This window comes from Zosterops lateralis, assembly GCF_965231275.1.
Source record: "Zosterops lateralis genome assembly, chromosome: 8".
Taxonomy (NCBI): domain Eukaryota; kingdom Metazoa; phylum Chordata; class Aves; order Passeriformes; family Zosteropidae; genus Zosterops; species Zosterops lateralis.
In genome coordinates, this window is record NC_139768.1 from 12,005,091 (window position 1) to 12,031,069 (window position 25,979).

The 25,979-nt window shown below is 34.7% G+C and overlaps 1 protein-coding gene across 1 annotated transcript in view; it reads left to right on the forward strand.

The window, feature by feature from the left end:
- HECTD2 (HECT domain E3 ubiquitin protein ligase 2) overlaps positions 1-23,515 on the forward strand; it is a 33,541-nt gene extending 10,026 nt beyond the window's left edge. The window contains exons 4-21 of the mRNA XM_083865986.1: positions 489-591; positions 1,434-1,523; positions 2,070-2,134; positions 3,004-3,049; positions 4,136-4,245; positions 5,641-5,789; positions 7,216-7,339; positions 8,079-8,175; positions 9,041-9,148; positions 10,987-11,119; positions 13,992-14,080; positions 15,072-15,230; positions 15,518-15,592; positions 16,492-16,579; positions 16,825-16,931; positions 18,123-18,238; positions 18,859-19,002; positions 21,044-23,515. Of these exons, the coding sequence (XP_083722112.1) occupies positions 489-591; positions 1,434-1,523; positions 2,070-2,134; positions 3,004-3,049; positions 4,136-4,245; positions 5,641-5,789; positions 7,216-7,339; positions 8,079-8,175; positions 9,041-9,148; positions 10,987-11,119; positions 13,992-14,080; positions 15,072-15,230; positions 15,518-15,592; positions 16,492-16,579; positions 16,825-16,931; positions 18,123-18,238; positions 18,859-19,002; positions 21,044-21,164 (1,924 nt within the window). The 3' untranslated portion in view covers positions 21,165-23,515. The remainder of the gene's footprint in view (positions 1-488; positions 592-1,433; positions 1,524-2,069; positions 2,135-3,003; positions 3,050-4,135; positions 4,246-5,640; positions 5,790-7,215; positions 7,340-8,078; positions 8,176-9,040; positions 9,149-10,986; positions 11,120-13,991; positions 14,081-15,071; positions 15,231-15,517; positions 15,593-16,491; positions 16,580-16,824; positions 16,932-18,122; positions 18,239-18,858; positions 19,003-21,043) is intronic.
- The last annotated feature ends 2,464 nt before the right edge of the window (positions 23,516-25,979 follow it).

A 25,979-nucleotide genomic window follows, 5' to 3' on the forward strand; every position in this document is an offset into this window, starting at 1 on the left:
CACAATTTGCCCTCAGTGAAGCCACATTGACTGTCACCAATGACCACCTTTTCATGTGCCTAAGATTAAGTTGTATTTGAAAAAAATTTAAAAGAAATAAAATTTTGAAGAAATTTTAGCGCATTTGAGTAGTTTAGGAGCCCTCATACTTAAAATGCTCTGAGGAACTTCATTGTGTCAGTGTAGCTGCAACTTAATTATGTTCTGTTCTGCTAATTATTTGTCCTAACAGACTGAACTGTGACATTGTGAATTAACATTTTGAATAGAAGACATTGCTCAGGTGTATCAAACACAAACTATGCTTTTGTTCTCTTATATCACCCTGATCTTGAAATGACAAGGAAGAGATTAGAAATATAGGGATATTATGCTTGTCTGTCTTCTAGCTGTGCTTAGTGAGAAAAACTTAAAGTTACAGTGCATTTTAAAGTCTAAGTGGCTGGAAAGATCAAACCATTACCAGTATTTGAATATGTTTTCTCTAGGGATGATATGGAAAAGTCGAAGGCATCGGGAGATTGGAAAGCTGTACATAATTTTTATTCTACAACTTTTGATTCTTTCTTGGAGATAAATGCTGCATTTAAGGTATAAAATAATTCCTAATACTTCTTAGTAATTGCAATGCTTTGCATCTTCAAAATGTTTCCAAAAATATCTGTTAAAGGCTTTCAGCCAGGTATTCAAGGCCACTAAGATAATTTTGTCATGATCTCACCTGCCTTTTGTAGACAATCTGTTATTGCATTGATTTATCTATTCCAGTTCAAGCAATTATATTTCAAGGTTGTAGAGCTTTAAAATTCCAGTATGTAGTTTGTGTGTGTGACTGTGTAGGTAATTTCTACACAAACTACAGTTTTAAAACCTCCAAGCTAATGCGGAGACTTAGGCAAATCTGGAAACAGGAATTCCCTATCCCTAAAAAAGGTGTATATGGGCTCTATTATAGCTGTTCATGTGCTGTGATGACTTGGTTTTCCTAGGGAACAGCTCTATTTGTGCTTCTGAGTTCATGCTAAATTATTATTTCCTGCCTATTATAGAGCAAAATGTGCTTATGATATTTATGTGGATGATAGGGCCTGAGCTTGGACAAAATAACCAGTGACCTTTAATTATTTAACAAATGTTGGATGCTTTAAGTTTTGCCTTTGTCTGATAATGGATCAACAGCAAAAATGAAAGTTCAATGTGACTGATTATTTGAAACCCTCTTATATTTTTAAAATAGAATGACAACGTGAATATGTGTAGGATTACTATTGCTTTGCTCTGTTCTTAGCATACTAATTAAGAAACTTATATTCTTATGTTTTGATAAGAAAATCCTTATATCTGAACACATTTTCCTAAGCTTGTTGTTAAACTTACATTTTCAAATTTCAAATAAAATATTCAAAATACTTCATGTATTATCTAACTTACAGAAAGATACCAATTCTTCATTTAATACCATTGAGGACTCTGGAATCGATGCAAAATTTGTGAATGTTGTCTATGATGCCTTATTAAATACTGTAAGTAGAAAAAAGGATTCATGTTTTATACCATTATACCAAGTTTTTCCTAGATAGGCATGATTTCTGAAGAATCTCTCAAAACATACTTTAAATGATCCCATGAGAATTGTCATAGAATCATGACAGCTGCTCTAGTAAAAGAGGAGGAAATTTTTCCTGCTAGTAAAGCGTAGTTTATATTGTGCTAGTTCTTAAAGACTGCATATCTTAGAGATATTACATGGCTGTGATGGGACTGCATGATGGGAAATAAAGAAAATGTGAGGATGGAGATAGTAAAAAAAGTAGGTCCTGTACACAAAGGACAAGAGTAGTATGGAAATTATATTTACAGGGTTTAAGTTTTGAAAGGCACCATTGGCACAACCCCACACTCAGCTAGTATGTCTGGGAGGAAGATATTTAGGAGCTCACTGTCATAACACAAAAGATTTCTTAGCTGTCTTGAAATGCAAGCAAAGCAAACTTGCTTGTTTGTACAATATCGTGTATTGAATGTGTATAATTACTTCAGATATGATTTTTCGTCTCCTTTTTTCATAGCCTCAAGATGTTCAGAAGTCAGTCCTAAAAGGAATAATTAATGGCCTACTACAAGAATGGACAGGGTAATTATAATAAATATTTGCATCAGTGCTGTTCCAGCACTTAAATCTGCTATATGTTTTATCTTTATTTTTTTAGGCAAAGAAAGAAAATGCGATGCAACTTATTTGATACATAAGAACTTAATTATTTTTGGTAAATCTGCTGAAATACATTTTGAACTCTGTAAGCTGGTGTTGAACCTCTGAGAGGCAGATCCATACCCAGCCATGCATTCCATCACCAAATCTCAGCTGCTTGTTGCCAGGACATTTCTTTGGATATCCTAATTGTGAAATGAATTAAGGAATTTAACTGGGGTAAAACTTACTCTCATTGTCCACCCCCCAACAGCCACTAGGACAATTGCCTGATCCACAGTTTGCTTCACAATACTGTTTTAACTCACGTGTGACCCAGGTCTTGGCTACCCCTTTCTCCAACTTATACTGCTTTTCATACTGTTGCTGCCTGTATTTGTGCTTATATAAAAGCCTCAATAAACGTGAAGAAGTGCAGAGGCTGCAGTGGTAGAATTGTGTAGAGAATTCTTGCAGGAAATATCAAAGAGTAAATAAACTCCTTTATAGTGTCACTTGAGATAGACAATAATGCAGAATTCCCTCTTTGGAACACCTCTGACTCTTCAGTTCTGATCTCTTTTTGGCCTTCTGTCATGTTTTAAAAAGAAAGATAATAAATAGCCTGCTGCCTTTAGAGAATTGCCAGAATTTTTAAATGTCCTTTCCAGTTTTTGAGAGCAGCGAAGTTTCTTAAATACAGTATTCTATACATATTAGCGAAGCAAAATAAAATCATCCATTATTTCATGACTCAATGTCTATAAATTGTGGATCCATATTGTTCTGAGTATTATTCCATTTGTTCATAGGCCACGAACAAAAGATGATCTTAGAGCATATTGTATACTTTTACAGGTAAGAAAAATAAAGTATTTTTGTGTAAGTATGTGTCTGCTTAACTTATAATCTATAAACCAGTATACTGTGCAAACAAGATAGTTTGTATAGCTGAGATACTTCACATCCAATTTCCTGTTGTAAGAATGTATTAAAATATGGAAAAAGTGTAGTGCATGATGGGAATGGGAGCTTAGTGGAAGACAGTTGATGGGGAAAGGTTGCATAGATTAAAACTATGCACTAATAGACAAGTCTTTTTTTCCTTTTATTTTCTGTGTTGAAAGAATAAATATTTTACCTACTTTTTTGTTCTTATGTTGTCCTTATTCCCAGATTTGCTTTATTAGGATGCTGCAACTCTGAAAGTTTCAGTAAATGCACTTTCTGATATTGCTGTAATCTCCAGTGTTGCATTTTATCCAGTCTGTCTGGCTGACTTTCTCCAGTCTATCTGACTGGTTACAATGTCTGATTTCTACTGTGGTCACCTCTTCCCTTTGCTGCTATAGTTGGCTTGCATTTGTTGCAGATTTCCCCTTTATATTTTACTAGTGTACCTAACACCTCTGCACACAAGGAGCAGTTTCTGCTGTGATTTGAGAATATCAAATAGCAATTTAATTTATTGAGACAATAGTTTTCTTCTCTGGGGTGGTATATACTAGCTGTGAATTTAAAAGAATATCTCCTGCTGAAACAAGGGGATGTGTAAACACGTGGAATAGAGGGAAAATCAGTTTGGATTGATATGGGATAGACAGGAGCTATAAGAATTTGTATTACTGGTATGAAAAGCACATCACTTAGAGGAGTGTAGTTTGTGTTACAATGTAAAGAATAATCTAGAATATTGAGTACTGCCTGTGGGCTTTCTTTTGGGGAAAAAAAAATCTTACTTTTACAATACAGCAGTTGTGTATTTTTTATTTGGCTTGAAGTTGTGAGTTGCTTTTTCCCATAGTTCTACCTCTGTCACAGCTATTTTGTGAACTACTTTCTTGTGTAATTGTACTGGCAACAACAAACATAAGAAAAAATCCTAATGACTTTTTTCCCTTTATGCAGTTTATTAACCTAACACCTTTTTTTAATCTTTTTCAGAATCCTCAATTTAGTAACACTTCTACTTATGTCATCTATGCTCACTTGCTAAGACAGATAGCAGCCTTAACAGAAGCTGACCATCATTTCCTAGTGCACTGGTCTAAAAAGTAAAAAAAAAAAAACCAAAACCCCACATTACAAATTCCATTTCTAGGGTTATAATTGTTACTGTATTTCCACTGATGTTGACTGTTTATAAATTATATGGAAGTTAATTTAATTGACTAAAGAGATTGAATTTGTTGCTTTCAAATACATGTGGACATAGTCCACTAAGTGATACTGATTTATAGATGCAAAATGTGTATAATGCATAAAAATTATTATATTTATGCAAAAAAAGCCTTAATCACAAACTGACTTATCAGAGTTATTTTTTGATAACACATGCAAAATAACTTGTGTGTAAATTTTTAGTTATATGTTTACATGGTATTATTAAAACAAATATCTTTATGATCATTGTTTAAAGAAAGTTTTATCTTGCAAAAGATATTGTAATGTTGCTGTAATGTACAGAAACCACAAAGGAACTAGAGGCCTGGCTCCCTAGCGCAATAGAGGTGATGAGAAAGTGTGGTTAGGGCATTAGATTTGTAATTAATTGGAATAACTCTAATAGCTCCTCGCTAAAAAAGTCATATGGAGGCAACTGCTGAAAGAGCAGCTCCTGAGTTGGTATGCAGATTGCCTTCCATGTAATGGCTGAGCAAAAGTTCAGTTTGAGGTAAAAACAAAGTTCAGCCACGTTTGCAATTTCCAAATCTCCTAGGAAATCTTAATTAAGGATTTTCTTCTCTGCAAGGATGGTAATTCAATTTCCCTCCCCCTCCCTAAGTCCAGATTTGCTTAAAATTGTGGTAAAATATTACTTCATTGGAATTGTGTTTACAAATGAGGTTTCCACTTTTGGTTAAGGATGCAATAGATGTATCAATGTTTTTAATCTTAAAGCATGTATTAAAAATGGAAACCATTAAAATAGAGAGCTCTTGTTTAGAAAAGGCTATTTTAACATGCCTACACATATATGTGTATTGTTGTGCTATTATAGAAGTGGTGCAGCATGTAATGAAAAATGTGCACATGGCACAAGTATCTGAAGCATATACTGCTTTTTTTTTTTAAAGGACCATGTATCTCAAATCAGAATTCTTCAGTGTTCAGAGTGTGGAGTGAAATAGATAAGGATTATTGTTTACTAAAAGTCAAGAACAGATAATGATTCTGTTCTCTTTTTTTTTTAATTTTTCTACAGAAAAATTAAAGAGCATAGTTAGAGAATTACCATGTGTCAGTATTTAAAAGCATGCTTCTTCAAACTTTACATTTGGAATTTTGTTTTTATGTATAGGACAAAAGCATTTAAAAATAATTTAAACAATTGAAATTGAATTTTAAAATTTTAATGAAGGGGTTTTTTTAAAAAGCATTGATATTTGATAACAAACTCTAGTGTAGACTGTGATCACATGAGAGTAAGTGCAGCATGTTTGTTTTAGGATTTCACAGAAGAGGTTCAAGCAGGTGGTGGACAGGTTACTGCAATTTATTTCGTTACGGCTGTTTCCTGCAAAACCTGAAGAGTTTCCACCTATGGTGAAATGTACCTGGTGGATTCCATCAGCAACAAAAGTCCTGGCTTTATTTAGTAGGTATTTTTCTTGAACTGTGTAGGCATATATATGTATTTATATATTTTTATATATATTTTATATATATATATATATATATATATATATATATATATTTGTATGTGTATATAGGGTTTGTTTTACATATACACACGCATATTGGGAGAGGATAGTTTTTACTGCTCCTCTTCTGGGGGAGAGTAATAATGATGGCACAGTACAAACTACTATAAAATGCTAAAATGTAGTAAATGAGAGTCTTCTGTTGGTAAGTTTTCCTACTTACTTTCCAGTAGAGGGTAATTGCAGAGTTTTTCTGTGACAGCTGAAGAGTGTTCAAACAGAAATCCACGGAAATAACCAATGGTTAAGGTTTCCCTTAGATTTATAAAAGAAACTGTCTTAAACTTGTAGCTGCCAGAATTTCTTCTGTAACTTTCCTACCCCCGCAGAACTATTTAGCATCTAAAGGAAGGTAGGCAATGCATGTGCCTCTTGCATCTAAAACTGCAAAGAGTTAATCCCTGCTCAGTTCAACATAGAGCACAGCAAATTTGACTACTGCAAATGTAAACCTTCTCAACTGCTGAGAAGTGGTGATTAGAGCACTTCCTCCTTTTTAGGAGAAGACAAAGCCACCAAATGAAAATTAAAATTGGAATTAAGATGTTTTCGCTGTCAGTTTAAAACTTCTACTTAAAAGTATTCTGCACAGTCCTGCCTGTTCAGAGTTAGGCACATTAGCACGCCTGTATCTAAACACAAGATGTGTTTATAATCATCTATGAAAGAGTTGTTTGTTCTTTAATTCTGGAAAAAGAGCAATTCAGTCAGTCAAAAGACACTACTTTGTGTCTGACTGACCAAAATTAAATTATGCTGAAGTGTAAATAGAAAAAACTTACTAGCTGTTTGACATTTTATAAATGTCATTATATAATGAAATAGCTTAAATGTGAATTGGCTTTTTTCCTTTGGTCAAGTACTTAATTTTTGTGCAGGTCTAGATGGTATAGTGGAAAAAAGGTAAATTTTTCTAGACATTGCTGCTTGAAATTATATGGATTTCTTAAACACTTCAGTTTATCAAACTGCTTATTCATCAATTTCAGCAGAACATAGCACTCTTTATCTATGAAGCCTTAATTTAGTGTATGTCAGTAAGGAAACCAGAGTGAAACTGAGGTTCCCTTATCATAAATGGGCTGAACTAGGGATTTACTGTTTTCTACAGCAATTAATGTGATATCATGTAGTGTTATGTTTTAGCTATAGTTCTGTAGCTAAGACTGAGCTAAGTTCTCTAGCTAAGTTACTCATTATTTTGGATTATTTTAGACTTGGCCTAAAGTTTTTTTGAGATCACTGGTGCTCATGATGCCAAGAAATGAGATGTGTAGAATCTAGGCATTATTTTAAAAGACTTTTGTGTTTTCTTTGTAGATGCTGCAAATAGTCTGATTAGCCCTCCTATTATTTCATACACGGATTTCTATAATTCTACACTTGATCATATTGATCTTATGGAAGAATATCATAACTGGCAATGCTATGGGAATTCTCACAGGTAAGAGGAATAACTAGTTATTTCTTGTTGAGTAGTACTTCAAAGCATTTTATCAATGCTAATATGTCTATATTAAATGTAGTAGACATATAGTGTCTATATATGTCATTTATGTGTATATTGATCCATGTTAAATACTGTATTATTTTATTGGAAAAACATACTATAGCTACTACTTACTTGCTACTGCATGGATGTGAGATTGACTGGAATAAATCTCATTCTGCCTTTGCAAACTAGAGAAAATACATAAATTATGACTGATAATAAAGTAAGTTTATTAATTATTGGCATAGACTTCTGACTGTGTCTTACTACAGACATATTTTAGCCTCCAGTACATTCATAGGCATTTTCCTTGCCTTCAGCAGCATCTGGGGAAAACTTGGAGACCATAATTTGCTCCACTGAATCAGGTATTTCAGGCTACTCTTCAGTCTGGTACCTGATAATCTACTGGAGATGGAAATAAACTAACTAAACAAATCAAAACACAAAAAACACAAATGACAAAAGATAAGTATTATTAATTTCAGTTTCTAGCAGTATTTGCAAATAACAGTTTGATCTACTGAGTCAAGTATCACTGTATACAAAGTGAAAAAACCAGCAGCTACTTGCATATTATTGTCAGTGGAGGAATTAGTTACTGAATGATAATTCAGTCCTGTATTCTTAAAACTAAAAGAGTATGCTAGATGCTAGAAAGAAAATATTTAATCTTCTTTTCTCTTGTTAGGTTTTCTTTCTGTCAATACCCATTTATTATTTCTATAGCAGCAAAAAAAGTTATTATTCAAAGGGACTCAGAACAACAAATGATAAGTATTGCACGGGTAAGTCCCTCAATGATAAATGTTTATGTCTCATCCATTGGTATTTCATGAGTATTTGTTAGACTGATATTGCACATGACCTGTTGTTAAAATTTCTAGTATTTCTGATTACCCTGAAAAAGAACTTAAACCATTTCACTATGAATGGTCTACAAATCTCTGTGCTGGGTTCTCTCAGTATTTTTTTCTTTTTGTGTGCTTAGTTTCAGGATCCTTATAGATGGCAGTGTTTCAGAGAAAGTTGTAGTACTTGACTTACTTCTGTTTCCTCTTTTGAGAAACCAGAGTAACACGCTAACATGTTAAATTAGCATGATGATGAAGGAAGAAAAAATCTATGAGAATTTTGGACTTTTTTGTATTTTATTTTGTGGAGGTGTGTTGTCATGGAAGACCAGGATGCAACAGTATCCTTACAGGTCATGGAAGAGGTACTGCTTCTGGGCAGCCTCTTGTGTTTGGAAAGGGACATTGTCTGCCTCCCTCAGTGGTAATTTTCTACAGGTGATAACTCTTTTCCTCAGTGCTGTGTGTGGCAGCACCACCACCTGTCCATTCCTGTCTTGTGGATATACCTTGTGAATAGCTAATTAAAGCATAAACCAGTTTCAAAATCCTATGGGTGTATTTTTAACAATTTGGGAAGTGCCACCTTCTTGTTATACCTCCCAAGAAGTTAGTTCAAATACAGTAAATGGTATCTGCAGTAAGAAAGAAATTTCTCTGCATCTCCTAGAAGATACTGAAGTTACAATGTCAAGGAAATGTCTTTAATACACAATACTGAGAAATTTTTACAGTTAAGTGTGACACCTTTTTTAAATGAAGATACTGCATGTGTAATGTTTCTTTTTCATTCAAATAGCAAAGCCTTGTGGATAAAGTCTCTCGCAGACAGAAGCCTGACATGAATATGTTATTCCTAAATGTGAAAGTGAGGAGGACACACCTTGTTAGTGATTCACTTGATGAGGTAACAAAAAATATAATTAAATTGTGTGTTGCTGTAGAGTAGCTATTATTAGATTTCAATTTGATTAGTTATATTTAAATCCTTTGTACTGAGAGATTGGGAATATAACTACATAATACTAAATAAAGATAATTTAATTACTGTCAAAATTGCAGCACTGCAGAACAGATTGGGTTAGACATTTTGAAATTAATTTCCTGTGCTCATACTGCTCCAAAGCTAAGCCCATAACAAAATATATGCTTGCACATGGTGTGTATTTGTAATTGTGTGTTAAAAACACAGTGCACAATTATCAGTTTCTGTAGGACTCGAGTCCATGATAACAGCATGAATAGTATGTGACTAATCACTGATGAGGTCGTTCTGTTCTAATTCTTGGAAAATTTTTATTCTTTTCCTTCTCTATCCTATAAGAATAATTTTGGGCTTTCTTCTCTTAAATTCTTCTAACTAATTCCTCACATTCTTCAATGTAATTTTTCCTTTTTTAGAAATGAAACAGATGTGTCCATTAAAGTAGGCAATTCTTCAGTATCCACTGAACCTTGCTAATTCACATTATCTAATGAAATTTAGTTCCCTCTCTTTCTTGAGAACATTGAGAACAGCCTGATGATACTGAAAAATAAGTCCAGGTAGTGAAAACAACATCAAACAAATTCTGATTACTCATGTCATAAAATGTAAGTTCAAACTTTATTTTTCTATATTAAAACCTGTCTATTTTTGGCCTTTTCTCCTAAGGCAGAAGAAATATGATTGGTAATACTGCTTTCTCTCAGGCATTGTAGGGTTTTTTTTACCACTAAAATGACCAAGAGCAAATTCAAAAGTTTTTATAGTCAAAATATTCTCCTATTTATTTCCAATGTTTTCTTCTACCCATCTCAGAGATGAGTAGAAACGTATTATATATTCATATTCTCAAATTTATGGGGAATGGCAGGTGGAGAGGGAAGATGTCTTACTTGTATTTTAATTTGTAAAAAATATTTTGCAAAGGAAAATCACTTCAGCTAATAAATAGCTTGTTTCAAATAATACAAATAACTTTAGTTATAAAATTTATGTAATAGGAGTTTACTTGAGAAACTAACAATCTGGAGATTATTTTAGCACATGCATATTCTTGACTGGTTTAAACACTTTCTCTGGAGCTGGACAGTAATTAATGGTTTAAAGAAAGCTTGTATAGAGACTCAGTCTGAAAGATCACTGTTAATTTTAAAAGGCTGTCATCTAATTCTTTGCCATTTTTTGTGTACCTGCTTGAAATGCTGTCTCTTAGGACAAAGCAATGAAAATAGCCTGTTACCATTGTCTAAAAAACAGTTGTAAAAAGCGGCTGATACTTGCTGGCAGGCATCTTACACAGAATCAAATGGTGTCGAATATTGAAAGTGTTAGCTTACTTCCTTATTTCTAAATATTTCCAATTATGTCTGAGTACTTTTTAAATCTGTCATTTCCTCCTGGTAGCACATCTTCTGTAAAAGCTAAAAAGTTATATAGTCTGAAATATTCCAGACAAATTCAATTCGTTGTATCTAATTGCTTATTAAATCTATTTGTACACCACCTAACTTCTTTTCAAGCCCAGTGAGTGCCACCATGTGCAAAGTAGTTGATGGTGTCAGGTAGTCATAAGTGTCTTGCTTCTGCAATTCAGTCATTGTTTCGACATAGTTTTGACCTATTAGTAGAAAATTTTGCAGATTAATGGTTTAAGCAAAGCAAGAACAGTAGAGTAGAGGCTAGGGTGTGTTCTCTATGGCTAGTGGTAGTGATAATATGCTAAATCTTATTTTTCTTCTGCCTTCCCTGTTTCGCAATAGCTAGCAAGGAAGAAGGCAGATCTGAAAAAGAAGTTAAAAGTCACATTTGTAGGGGAAGCTGGTCTTGATATGGGTGGCCTGACAAAAGAATGGTTTCTTCTTCTGATTCGACAGATTTTTCATCCAGATTATGGTGAGTCCTTATAATTCTTCAGTACAATGTGAGAATTTGTTCAGTGTAAGCACTGGTCAGCAATAATGGAAAAGTCTTTGCATTATAAACACTGTTTTCAGCACAAATCCAAAACATAGCGTTGCTAATAGCTTAGCTATTAGCTATGGAGGAAATATCTCAGCCTAAAACAGCACAGTGGTTTAGCAAATATTTAAGTGGAGATAAGGCCAAATGTATTGGTTTATCATTTACTATCCTTCCCTATTTCTTCACGTGCTGCATTTTCTCTTCTGTCCTCAGTTGTCTTCATATTGCTAGTTTAGGGAGAGAGGTTTTTCTGGGTTTTGTCAGTAGCTGCAGTTGGATGCTGTTACTGTGTTCAGTTCTGGCAAACTGCCAGCCTTGGTCTCCCATGTATCAGTGGTGGGTATTTGGGTGCTAATAGTTGGTTGCCCTGAGTACCTGCACATTCTACCACTATTTCTGTGACTAGGATAGGTAGAGGTTAGTTTTTACTTGAGTCTTGGTCATCATCCAGTCTGGTTTTGGTATCTGTGTGGCCTGTATTCTTAAAGGGGTCTGGGGTAATCTCAGACAGGAAAGGTCGTTCAGTCAGGAGCAGAGACAATATGGGCAGTGGTGAGCCTGAATTAAAAAACCTACCTCTGCTGTTACCAGGACATGTGAGCCTATAAGGACATTTCATGCCCAAGGGAAAAAAAAATAAGACCTTTTTGATTAAATCAGAGATTATAAAACATGAATCAGTACTCATAAACAAGCATTTCCATCCACTTGTTTTATAGTGATGGAGATGGATCTGGTTAAGTTTTATTCACCCCTCTAAAGAGGTTTCCTCTGGGCATGGATACATTACTGATGACTTAGTGCGTTAAAGTGTTGCCGGGATGACTTTTAAATTGATTTCCAGGGACTTGGGTATAACACCTCATAGTCATTGAGCTTGCCTGTATTTGCTTGGAAGTGTTCATGTCCCTTGAAATCATGGTCCTTTGTTGTTTATAGGACTGCTTCTAAAGGTACAGAATTTTGAGTTGTAAGTATGTCATCATATCTGCTGAGATTGTTATTTGCCTGTAGCCCTTTTACTAGAAAAAAGGGGGTCTGTGTGAAGACATGACATTGGTGATAGCAGTCTTAATAGGAAACAATTTATCCTGCAGAAAGCATTCTGTAAGTTTGACAGTTCTGTTGGTAAAAATGCTGTCAGCAGAGCTTGGTAACTGATGAGTTTGGAAACATTCAGAGTAATTTATTTTTTCACTATCTCTGGCAGGCTTTCTTACTTTAAAGTGCAAATTCTTTCATTGTTATGACTATCAGCCAAGTGTGGGAGGAGTTCAGAAATATTCTTGTCCCCTGGAAAGGGACTGTATCCTCTGCTGTCTTTAATGTTTAAGATGCAAATAACATGTCAGAAGCTTGGAAAGGAGAATATAACTGTTACGACCCTTTCCAGTTTACTGATTCTTCAGGTTTAACTCCTGGAATTTAAAAACAATTAACTCAGCTGTCTGCCTGCCTGTGTGTTTTGCAGTGCTTTCTTTATCTTGGTGTGGTAAATTAACAAATGGAATTTGAAACTTCTTTTGTTTCAACATACTTATGATCTTTTAGTATGTGAGCCTTGCTCTGTTTTACATGCAGCTGTTCTGTTGCTTCTAGCAATGTATAATGGCAGTGTCTAAACCTTTTGTGATGAGCACCTTTTTGAGCTGGAGTTGAAAAAATAAATTGTTCAGGAGAGTGGGGGAAAATGTGAAGGCAGCTTTTTGCCTGTAATTTATCATAACAACTAGATGTCCCTGAGACAAATTGGATAGTTATTCTTTTTTTTTTTAAGTCAAAAGGACTTTGATTTTTTTTTTTTCTCATTTAAATTTTTTTTCACCAGCTTTATCTTCAAGCAGAGATACAGTGAGCTATTGCATATAGGATGTTCTTAGAACTAGTCAGTACTTTAGGTTGTACAGACCATGGCAACAATAATTAACTTGGTCCATTCAATCCCAAGAGGTTCAAAAAGGCCATCATGTTTTATCCAGTTTACTTCTGCATTAGAGCACCCTTCTGTGGAGTGTGTCTTGCCTCTCTGAGCAGTAGGCATTTTAGAGCTGTTATCTGCTTTCATTATGTAGGTTTTTACTTTCTGTCACTCTTTAAAACAGAACATTCTGTATCTGACGCAAATAGCAGTCAAACTTATCTATACTCATGATTTCAGTAGGATCTAGCTTATCATTTAGACCCATGAGTGGCTTTTTTAGGGTATATGTGGTTTGGGGCTTTTTTAAATTTTCTGGTATAATTTTTTGACAGAAAATATGAAACATAGCCTTTTGCTGGTAGTGTGTGTGTATAACATAAACCATTTACAGTTTTCTTTTCTAAGAAGGTAAAGCTTATGGTATTTGTATCATGGGATTCATGCCAGCATTTTTAGGGATTGTCATCTGCTATTGACCTAGAAAGAAAGAAATAAATAAGAGAGTTTACATCACAGTAGGAAAAGTTTTGGTTAGACAGTTAATTTTTATGGCAGTACCGATGCTGGAGTGCAGTGAAGAAACAGGTTGCATAGGGACAGTGTAAAATACCCACAACTGGAGGCCCTGAAGAACATGGTGCAGCAGCACCAAGCAGGGCTGGTGGGCTTTAGCCTGCTTCAGGCTTGGCACTGCCTTTGGTGCTCCTTCCCAAGCCCCTGCCTGCAGGCTCCTGCCGTGGGTGGGAGCAGGGTCTGAGAACAAGCATGGGGCCGTGGGCACCCCTAGAAGCATTCCAAGAGTGTGTGCATGAGAAAGATGAAGTTTTGTACAAATTCTTCCAAAGCTCAGGCCTTTTTAAGGGCCACGTTGCTGTTCTGCAGGCATGTTCACCTACCACAAGGACTCGCAGTGCCATTGGTTCAGCAGCTTTAAATGCGACAACTACTCGGAATTCCGACTGGTTGGAGCCGTATCCTTTTATGTCCTCTAGAATGTTGCCATTCGATGAGCTGGTGTGGGGATGAAATAAGGCACTGGCTCAAGCTCCTTCAAAGGTTGTATATATACCTGTGTTCCATTTTTAATGTATTTTTTTTTGAATATCGTTTAAACAAGTGAACTAAAAATAGAAAGAAAATAGCAATGTGTGGGTGGTACATTTTACAGCCAGAAAATGCTAAGCCAGTATTAAACATGCAACATTTTTGTTTATAAGTTGTAATTTTTTATGTACTTAAACATTGATGTGCCTGCGTCCATCAATACTTCATTTAAGTCCCCATTGAGCAGTATGTGGCTTTTTGCCTTTTTTTTATTACAAAATGGAAGCCACATGCTATTTTGAGCACAAGTTTTTCTAGGTTTTCTGTTGTGCTCATAAATGGAGATCTCAGACAAATGATTCATGATAGTATATGCTTATAACTCCCCTGAGATGAGGTAATAGGGTCCATTTACTGATTACAATTGGATCAGATGATGGTTGTAGGTCTTTTCTAACAGATATGTTCTATTTTCGTGAGAAGCTGAATTGGGATAGTTTCAAATTTGTTTCATGGGATGCACTTAAATGGATGAGCTGTAGTGCAGGTTTGTCTTAATGCTTTTAGATTTACTTAAAAGAAACATTGCTTTATTGATCTCTCACTAGAAAATACATATTTATATTTATCTTTCTCTTTTCATAACAATACTTTGGAATATTTATGGTAGAAATTCTTGTATAGAATATTGCAAAGAAGATTCTCAAGCATTCTGTCAATGTTCATCATTTGACCTTGTTAACCTCTGCTTAATTGAAATGAAAAACTGCATTTAAAATTGACAGTCCAGAAACAATGAAATAATTTACATTCCTTCTGTTTGTTGAGCATGAATCTTAAAATATTTTTTCCAAGGTACAAAAATATTAACTATAATAAGGATGTGTCAGATTTGCCCTTAACTTTTGACATATATAGCTGATGGGACTTGCTGTATATAACAGCATCACCTTGGATATTCGTTTCCCACCTTGCTGTTACAAGAAATTATTGAGTCCTCCCATTGTTCCTTGTGATCATAATTCACTTGTAGGCATCTGTGGTGTCACATTAGATGACCTGTTTCAGATTATGCCTGTAAGTATTACATTTTCTAAGAGGCAAAATTACTGATATAAAACCTGAATTATTTATATTTAATGCTTGAGTTATGAACTGTTTGAAAACAGCTTTTTTTCAGCATAGGCTGATAAAGTCTCCTTCTGATGAAAACAGAAAATCTGTGTTTTCTAGCACAGCATGCATTGTAAAAATACAGCTTTTTCCAAGATACTTTCTGTATGAAACAATGCTTCTGGCATATCCTTGCAAAGTGCATCACTTAGTTTTGTAGATTTACTAAAAAGTTTTTACTCATATTGTAGGAATTGGCGCATGGACTAAGTGAACTTCTCTCCTATGAAGGCAATGTTGAAGAGGATTTTTACTCAACCTTTCAGGTCGTTAAATGCACAACTATAAGTGGTTCTCAACCTTGTTCAGTGATTTTTTTCCCAATGTTAGAATGGCAGTGGAGTGGCTTATTGCTGTGTGATTGCTGATTATTTGGACTATAACTGCACAGGGAGCAGAGCTGGCTCCAGGAGCCGCGCTGCCGGTGCCGCTGCATGTTCCGCGGTTGGTTTCATGATCAGACTCTGAGCTCTTCTTCCCTGACAGGGTAGGTGGATCCCAGTGCTCACCACCAGGGTCACTTGGCCAGCAGCTGGTGCATTTCCAGCTCTTTGCTTTCCTTGACACCATCACCTTGCAATCAGTGACCTGGCTTGTGAAATTCATCTGGCTGCAAGACAATCCCTTTTCTGTCTAACCCAGAAAATAATCAAAGTTTACTTGGTTATTTTATGTGTTTTGTCCAGCAAATCTCACTTCAGCAGTAGCCTGTTCAAGGTTTTAGAGTTTTGCCTGACCTGATGGCAATTTCAGTCAGGAAAGTCTTTTTCAGTTACTCATTGTTTCAGAACACACATACTGGTTAATGAAATTTCATATTGGAGGTATTTAGTTCCTAGGTGAACTACAGCAGAACAAATACCTTCTAAATTGTATTCTTTGCTCCTGTACTGTTCTTTTGTATTTAAAAGCTCTATGGCTCCAGAGCCTGCAGGTCAGTTTGACTTGCCACTATGCAACAGGGTCGATTTTTGTTCTTTGAATACTAATTTTCTGGGCAATTTGTTGAAAATTGTAATATTTAGCTTGTAAAAACGTCACAACCCTCAGAATTACAGCATGTGCTGAAGAGAGAGAGGGAATACATGACATAATATAAGCTTTGTCATTTGTAGGTACATTAATTTATTTTCCAGTGCTGACCTTGACTCCTCTTTTTCTGTAGGTTTTTCAGGAAGAATTTGGTGTTATAAAATCTTACAACTTAAAGCCAAATGGAGATAAAATTCCAGTCACAAATCGGAACAGGAAAGGTACTTCAATGCATATTAACTACACAAACTTTGCATATTAAAATCTGTTCTTTTTCTCCTTTCTATAAGCCTATGCTTTCATTAACAAGTGTTAAAATGAAATGGCTGTAGTTCTTTCTGGTATGGCTACCAATTTAATAGTATCTAAAATTAAATGCATTAATTTTTCATACTCCCTACAATTTTAGAGGACAGAACAAGAGATTGATTAAAATTATAATGTAACAAATTTTTATTTTTTTTAGAGTATGTGCAGCTCTATGTTGATTTTCTCCTCAATAAATCGATCTACAAACAATTTGCTGCTTTTTATTATGGATTTCATAGTGTCTGTGCTTCATATGCATTACTGGTAAGAATAAAGTGAAACATAACTCTTCACTTCTATTTCAAGTATTTGACAATGACTTCTCTAAATTAATTTGCACTGGATGATTTTAAGATTTGGAAAGAATCTTGACTGATCAATAGACTTGATTAAGCCAACTTAAGTAGAAGAAATTAATCAGGTAATCAACTGTTCTCTGTAGTGTTTCCTTGAAAAGAGACAAATAAAGCTCCAGAAGACAGATTTATCACTATGCATTCACAGACACACCACAGGCTCTCCTGTGAATGTTTACAAGGTTTCTGTATATTCCCTGCATTTAGGAACTGTAGAACAGTTCCCAAGTGCTCCTGGGTGACTCCTCTGAAAACATCTATTGCTTCTTGCAGGAGGAACACTCAGTGAGATTGAGATTAAACATTCTTCTGTTTCAGTCCTGTTTGGCTGTTGGAATGACTTTTTTTATCTTCCAGCATCCCTTCTGCACTGAGAAAGAAGAGAAAGTTTCAATTTGCCCAGTATTTTCTAAATTCCAGTGAAATTGTTGAACTGTGACACCTTGTAGCAAAGTGAGGTGTGCCCAACTGCAGGGAAGGTTCTGGAAGAACAATGAGAATCCATTGAAATGCCATGGCATTCTACCATGCAACTTGATGTTGTAGTAAATGAATAAGTGGGTTCTGCAGGTGTAAGTTTAGTGTGTTAAACGTGGCTTATTGTTATAAGTGTGTGCTATGCACAGCACTGAGTACGACTTAGAGTCAAGTTCTGTCAGCCTCTGCTGCTCAGCAAATACCCGCATGGGACTTGTCAGTGCAAATGAAATGGAAGTTGAAATCAAAATTGACATCAAGACCCTCCCTTCGATTTCCATATGTACAAACTTAATTTTCTTCCTCACCCATTTGTAGTCTGATCATGTGATAGGCAAGTCAGTGTAATAAATGTAAGAATGATGAAGTGGAGAACAAAATATGCTGAAATATTGTCTTATCCTTTAATTAAGTTTCTACTATACATGGCAGTAAGAGATTCTTCAAAGTGCTGAAGGATTAATTTTTCTATAATCAGTATGTGTCCAAGTTAGAGAATTACATTGAATGATATTCTGTTAATTTTTCCATAATGACAAAATAAAGAATTTAATCTTAATTTAGTTGCATCATTTCTCATTTTCTTTAAAAAATTGAATATTTTGTCCTTGATTTATGGCAGCTACTTCGTCCAGAGGAGGTTGAAATTCTGGTCTGTGGCAGTCCTGAACTGGACATGTCTGCTTTACAGAGAAGTACCCAATATGAGGGCTACCAAAAAACTGATCCCACTATACGGTAGGCCTGAGGTTTTATTCCAATTACTGAGTTTAAAAACATCATGGAATGTTAGACTTCTGGCAGTAATCTCTTCAAGGATAATCTGAGAATGACTGAAGTTTTAGAAACCTATTTCTAAATACGACAAAGACACAACTAAATTGTCATAAATAGGAAGAATTGGATCCCTAATGGTATGTGTTTACTGAATATCCTTAGAAGATTATGACCACACTGAGGTGGAGTATTTTGAAAAGAAAAGCTCCAAATCCTGCATACAAAATCTCAGTATTTTTATTATCCAATCTTCTAAAAATTTTTTTTTACTCAGTTCTCTTTGGTACTAAGGACAGTTATATTAGTGATTGGAAGGCCTTTATATTTGTATAGATAAGTAGGTTGGGCCATCATTTGGCAAGACATCCTTCTAAAATTAATAAAATATTGTACTTGTCAATTCCTTGGGAATTTAACCTTGTATATTGGGTTACTGCTGATGTCCTATATGTTATATTAATTAAACTCTCAGTAAGTGATATTCATCATGTAGTACCTGTAGTTTTATTATCATCTTCATACTATTATTTTTATGATGTTGCATCTTGCTACATTTTCTTCTCCATCTGCCCTGAGCATAGATACTTCTGGGATGTAGTACTTGGATTTTCTCTGGACCTTCAAAAGAAGCTGCTACATTTTGCTACAGGAAGTGATAGAGTACCTGTGGGAGGAATGGCTGATCTGAATTTCAAGATTTCAAAGAGTGAAACATCCACTAATTGGTAAGCAATGTTTTGGATTTTTAAAATTTTCTTCATTAAATTTTTTCCCAAGAGTCCTTATTGTTCTTGAATGTCTTTTTACAGTAGAGCAAATGAAGGTACAAAGAAGAAAAACTGCATGGACTCCTTTAGTTTGCCTTCAATATGTTATACCCATTTATTGATTGCATAAATTTAAAAAAACAATGAAATTGCTTTTCTGGTCAGTGTTTACAATTGAGGCTGGTAATTATTCGTAGGGATTATTTACATGTTTTCAATTCAAATAAATTATTTATTTAATAATTCCTAACATGACAGCTGACCTAATAAAAATATACCTTGAACTACCATTAAATTTTCTGAATTTTTTGAGTTTGATAGCATTATTTATAGCAACACAGTTAGTGTTTTTTTATCCTTAAGACTGGAGAAAATCAGTTTAAATCATTTGAAGGCTGTATAGAAAAACTTGCTGCTCTGAAGCTCACTGTGAAGCAGTAATTACTAGCTTTACCTAGATTTCTCAAACACTTAGAGTAATCAAAATATTTAAATAGAACTTTATTTTTCAAAGTCTGAATTTTGCTGGGTTTTCTGTGAAGAGCTGATCTAAAGGCATAAACATAATAAATTTTGAGGTTGTTTTAAAATTAATTTATCTCATTACTGTGATATTTCTAATGCTTTTCTCAATGAGGTAATAACTGGTTCCAGTAACATTAAAGGAACATGAAGATCAAATGAAAAACGAAGAAAAATCAGTCAACATTGAATCACTCTTTATATTCCTTCAGTAAATTGTTCTTTTTCTTAAAAATGAGAAAATGTGTTTTGAAATAGTGTGCATTTTAAACTGCTGCAGATCCATGTTTTGCAAGATAGTTGTTGCTGTCAAACTGCCTGCACAGGGATGGGTGTAGACACCATCATCATTTTGCTCATGCAATAGAATCAAAGAATGTAATAGCAATAAGAATTAGCAAATTAATAAAAGCTTCTCAACTTTCCAGATTCTGAAGCCATGACTCCAGTCCAATTAACAGATCTTTGCTGATCATTGAAAGGGCAGGGAATGTAAAATAACTTGAGTTTCCATATCTCGGGCTTCCACCCTCTTTTGAGCATGTTTGCCAACGATCAAAGGCCAAGTGCCATTCAAAAGACTGAGGGATGAAATGAAAAGAGACCTAGAGGGCTTTTGAGTCACATAATAAAATCTGTGTGTCCAAATGTAATACATTTTTCAGTGTGTTTTCCAAATGGCAGGTTGAGCTTCAGCTCATTTTTTTTTCTCTTGTCTCCCCCCCAAGTTATCAGCTGGGAGGACAAGTCTATATTCTCAAGTGTGTCTTCCATGTCACTTGAGAATTTAAATGGCAAGAAGTTCCTGTAGCTTTTTATTACCTGTGACTCATCAAATTAATCCATGCTAGTGAGAAACGAAGTTTCCAGTGTTTCAGTCAGGCATTCTTTAGCCATATCTGCAATATGCAATATTCAAGCTCTCTCTCAGAAGAAACTTGGAAGTGTTGGTATAGCTGAGACCAGAATTTATGAACTGTTTTTCCAGCATTTCAGTCTGTTCTTCAGAGCTCCCCACTGAAGTCTGTAAGGACCTGTGTTACCAGGCTGAACCCTGAATTCTGTATCCTCACAGACACATGACTGTGGTTCTTATAGGTGTGTCTGTACCTACTTCAGGACTCACCTTCCTTTTCCATGTTGTGGATTCTTACTATACCCATATTTTGTGTATAGAGAAGTCATATGGTACCTGGAGTTTCCAAAATCTGGAGGGAGATGTTTCCAACTTGAAAAAAAAAAATAATAAATAAAGATGGAGGGGGGAGTTGCAGGCAAACAAATTCATCTGAGGTACTTGGCAGTGATGTTACTTGAATTCAACAGAACATGAACCAACATTGGGATAAATGTTCCTTTTATAGGATTTCTTATTTAAGAAAGGTTTAACTGAAAATGTATAGGCAATTGGCAGTGTTCTGGTTCTATTGCATCACTCTTAAATGTGTTTTGCTGGGTATTTTTAAAATTATTTTAGGTTACCTGTGGCCCATACCTGCTTCAACCAGCTTTGTCTCCCTCCTTACAAGAACAAGAAAGAACTGAAGCAAAAGTTAATCATTGGAATTTCAAATGCAGAGGGATTTGGTCTGGAATAAGATTAAATACTCCGAGAACAGCATTTTTATGTAGCATTCACTCTCTTCTGATTGTGCCTTTAAGCTTTTCATTGTTATGTCTCTTGATACTGTGCCGGTTTTATTGCATTTAGATAATTTTTTTAAATTAAATATGAAGTGTATGTTTTTTTTCCTGAATGGCAATACATTTGCTGCTTGCTTTGTCACAGAAAGTAGCTTTCTTTGTACAAAAATCTCGTCTGTTTGATAAACGAAATCCAACTAAGACAATTCCCAAGTTTTAGGTTTTTCTTAATAGCACTTTATCATTAATCATAATTCCTTTACATCAAGATGTCTCACTGGGAGATAATATACAGAACATTTCTCTATTAGTTAATCCCAGTGGCAGATTGTTTTCAATTAACATTAATAGTAGAAAAAATATAACATCAGCATGTAGCCATTTTTTTTTTTCCACAAAGGCAAATAGGAATTTTAGTCTTTATAAAATGTATGTTGTTTTATTATTTGGTTTTCCTTCTTGGCAAAACCAGCTGTCTAAGAAGTATGTAAATAACTGCCTGTGAAGAAATAGGGTTTTGATAGTGCCATTTACTGCTAAAAACTTATTTTTTACAAATAAGAGGTTTTAGATGTTGTATATTCAGCTTTTACAGTTGACTGTACATGAGTGTTAAAAGGTATTTTTTCAGCTTGAGGGGATTGAAGTTCAAGCTACAAGTATTAAGGAATTTGTATGTTTATTCTTAACAGCAAACTAGCCAGATATACTGTAGCATTATAGTAAAAAAACTTAGATATTTAAAATAAATTCCATATCTGGTGAAATGCTTTAGGAAGAGAATTATATCCACAACAGGTGGAAAACTGGTATAGTGTATCATGCTATCATTTTTTGCAGCAACTTTGTTGAAAGTCTTAAATAAGCTGTGACAAAAGTGAATATAATAACATTTCTGAAGAATGTTGCAACTTTCATTTACTTTGAGACCAGCATTTAAAAATGTTTTGTGTTTTTCACTGCACAAACTCCGTGAAAAGAATTCTTGGTTTATCTGCTCTGAGTTAGTAAATTAGCAGCTGGGGAAGAAACGGTTCTAAAATACTGAAATAATTGTAAGTCTGGGTTTTATTCATTAAATGGAAAGAATTTATCAGCATGCAGTATAGTATTTTTAAATATAAACAGCTACTGTGTGTTCTGTAAATTTTTCTTTCAGCTGAATAAGGCCCAGATCGTTTGAGACACTTTGGCATCTAATTTGTCAGCTTTCCCCATTGACTTCTGCTGGGGCATGGATGCATAACTATCTTGTAGTGTCTGTACTCAAATACTATATTAGTCTCCTTTCTTTCTCTGTATTTACATACAATCAACAGATTTACAAATGATGAACAAATTAATCTGTCCAATTCAAGCTTTCAAAGCTGTTCTGGATATTCTTCAACAGCAAAGTGTAAATTTTATTTTTTTATTTCTCCTAGAAAATTTACTTGTGGTTTTACTGTTTTATTAAGGCAGAGATAAATATTGGGATATTTTAGCGTATTTGACACTGTATTCATAGTGTTGTCATTGAAACCAGTAATAAAATTTCCATTGGCTTTAGCCTGGAACTATATTAGGTTAGCACAAAGACTGCTAAAAGCAGCACTGAAAATTTTTGAATTTTAACATTGTGTCTCCCAAATGGAGATTTTAAAATAAATTTTAACTTGCAGGATTTCAGATGCTGAGAAATAAATAAAGCTTTCACTTTTGCACTGAATGAACTAGATAGCTGCAAGCAATGTTAAATTTCTAACACCTGAATATGGATGTAAGTAAGAAACCTGGAAACAAAGACATACTGCCTTTCCTCTCTTTGTAGAATTGGATTCATGAAAGGTTGGCTTATGAATAAATAGCTATACAGTTTATCTGAAAACATGGCAGATTAGCCAAAATATTTTTTTAAGGCTTAAACCCACTTTTAATAACTATTTATCTACTATTGTTAAAATAAAAGCTTTATCTTTTCTCCTTTTCACTGAATTGCACTTTGCCTTCTGTTTAGTTTTATTTATTAAAGCTTTTTTTTGGGATAATGTGTAATATTACCTCAGAATTCTAAAAATGCTATTGTATTTGCATCAGTTTTTAAATCAGATTGTCATTCAGAGACATTTTATATATTTCCTGATGTTGATAAATTAAATAGTAAATTTTGTATTTGTTAAATGAAAGCATTACACTGTATTTATGAAATAAGCTTCTGATAATTTTAAAAAATTTATTCAATAGTGTTTTGTTGTTCTTGTGTCTTGCCCTGTAACCCAGCAAATCTTTTTTTATCTCCATCATTGTTTTGTACTGTACAAAAGAAATCTGGTTTGTATAAACTTGTTCATTACTAAGTATCTATTTTTATGTATCAAAATTGTCCAGTCATTAAATCAAATATTTCAAATGTTGACCTCACTTGTATAATTTCAAATTTCCAAAACTGGTCATAATGAGTTTAAAATTATGATCAACCTCTCTGTTTCTGGTTTCTTTTCCATTGAGAAGTTTTCTTTACCATAACAATTCTGCTAAAACATTGCATGGCTCACTGAAAAGAAACTAAGTTTCAACAACCGAACATAGACCAAGACTTATATTTCATATTTATTGTCAAAATTACAGGTGTTCTGGTGCATCCCATGGTGTAATAATGCTGTAAAATAGCAGAGATCCTCTTCATGGGTCCAGCAACTGGGGTTGTTCCATGTGGAGAAGAGAAGGCTTTGGGGACATGTAATTGCAGCCTTCCAGTACCTTAAGGGGGCTCATGAAAAGGAAGGAGAGGGACGTTTTATATGGGCAGAGCAGCAGGACAAGGAGAAATGGTTTTAAACTGAAAGAGGCCAGGTTTAGATGAGGTGTTAGAAAGAAATTCTTTCAGAGGATGATGAGACCCTGGAAGAGATTGTCCAGAGAAGTTGTGGATGCCCCATCCCTGGAAGTGTTCAAGGCCAGGCTGAATGGAGGAGCCCTGAGGAACCTGACCTAGTGAATGAATCCCTGCCATGGTCGGGGGTTTGGAACTATGTGACCTTTAAGGCCCCTTCCAACCCAAACCATCCTGTGATTCTGGGATTCTAACTTAATTTCCTTTTTTTTTTTAACTATCTCAGTTACAAGATTATTTGGAGGTGCAAGAAGAGACAAAGTCACAAGCTGTTGTATGTTTTTATCTTTTATGTTTTTCTGCCTAATTTTAACATTAAAATCAGGAGGCACAGGTAACAAGGACATTGTGCTGCTTTCTCATGGACAGGTCCTGATCACAGGACTGTTACCTTTTCACCACTCAAGTCACCTACAGATGGCAGCAAAGATGAAGATTGAAACAATTTAATTAGAGGTCAGACTTTCTTTCCTTTTAGGTAACAGTAGATTTTATAAATGCACATAATTAAGAAAAAGGTCATGTCTTAAAAAATTATATCACAAATAATTGGAGATTTGCAAAGCCAGCAAATATAAATTGATTCTAGCAAACAGATATGGAGAAAGGAGAAGCAGCTTCTTAGATCTGGTGCTGAGTTTTGAAAGTGTCCTCTCTTTCCATTAAGAGTTCACAATGTGTTTTTGGGACCAATGAAAGACTCTGCCAAAACCCCAGAGAGGAGATTGGTTATACCTGATCTCTGACCAGTCAATAGCCTCAAGACTGATATTTGGAAAGATATTAGAAAGCCTGGCTTGCCTTGTCCTGTTTCAGCTAGGGATCAGATGGCTGGCACTGGGTTTAAAATTGAAATGCAGTATTTCCTTTTGACTTTTTTGGCCAAAAGTGGTGAGATTCCTTCTCTGTAGTGGCAGTTGGTGTTGCTATCGGCCAACTTGCTCCAGAAGCAAATGTTACAGCCATTGCTAATCTTCGTAACAGTGGTATTTAATACTCTCTCAGATCTCCTTCTTAACAAAATGAAAATATCTGAAAGGTCCCTTAAAGCCTCTGGTTTCATGTCCTGACTGTCAGACAAAAATGGGCTTTTTCTTCTAGAGCCCATAATTTTCTTCCAATAAATTTGTTTGGGTCAAGTAATTTTTCAGTCTATTTCTGAAATAAATTTTCTTTTTTTCTTCTTCTTCTTTTTTTTTTTTTTTTTTTATTTTTTTTTTTTTTTTAGGGTCTGTACTGGTCTATGTGTTGTTGAAGTTCCTTGCACTTTGAAATATTCCTGTATATAAGAAAATAATAATGAGATGGCCTGGACTGCCACAGCTGTTTCACTTGTATTAGAAATGTTCTAATTAATAGTGAAGTAGGGTTTGTTGTTAAATTAATGAGCAAAAATGGCCCCCAGTGATCTGCACCTTTCAAATTGTTAATTAAATTCTTATTGAAGTCTTTGAACCCCAATGGCTTTATGTAAAACACAACAGGTCAAGGAAGATGGAGAGTTTTTTTTTTTCTGATGGTCTAGTGAAGCTGTTGCTCATTAGACTCTAGAAGGGTGAGAGAAGTTCACACTAGTTGGGCAAACTAAGTTCAGTTCTGGACTCTGCTGCAGTACTAGTGTTAAGTGATACCTATATGCATAATAAAAAGATATATCAATGAATGACTTGTGTGTTTTGTGTTCTACTACAACAAGGCTTCATTTACCATTTTTCTTTTTTGCATTAATTTAATGATTTGGTACTTACAGTGAGTGACTTTTACTTTTTGATGCAGTATTTTCTTCCCATGAGAGTCATTGTAGATTCTGTAGTTACATGATGTTCAAGTTTAATTTAAGGGCTTCTTGTTTATTTGCTGCTTTCACTCTATAACGTGATTTCTTATTAACCAGGAG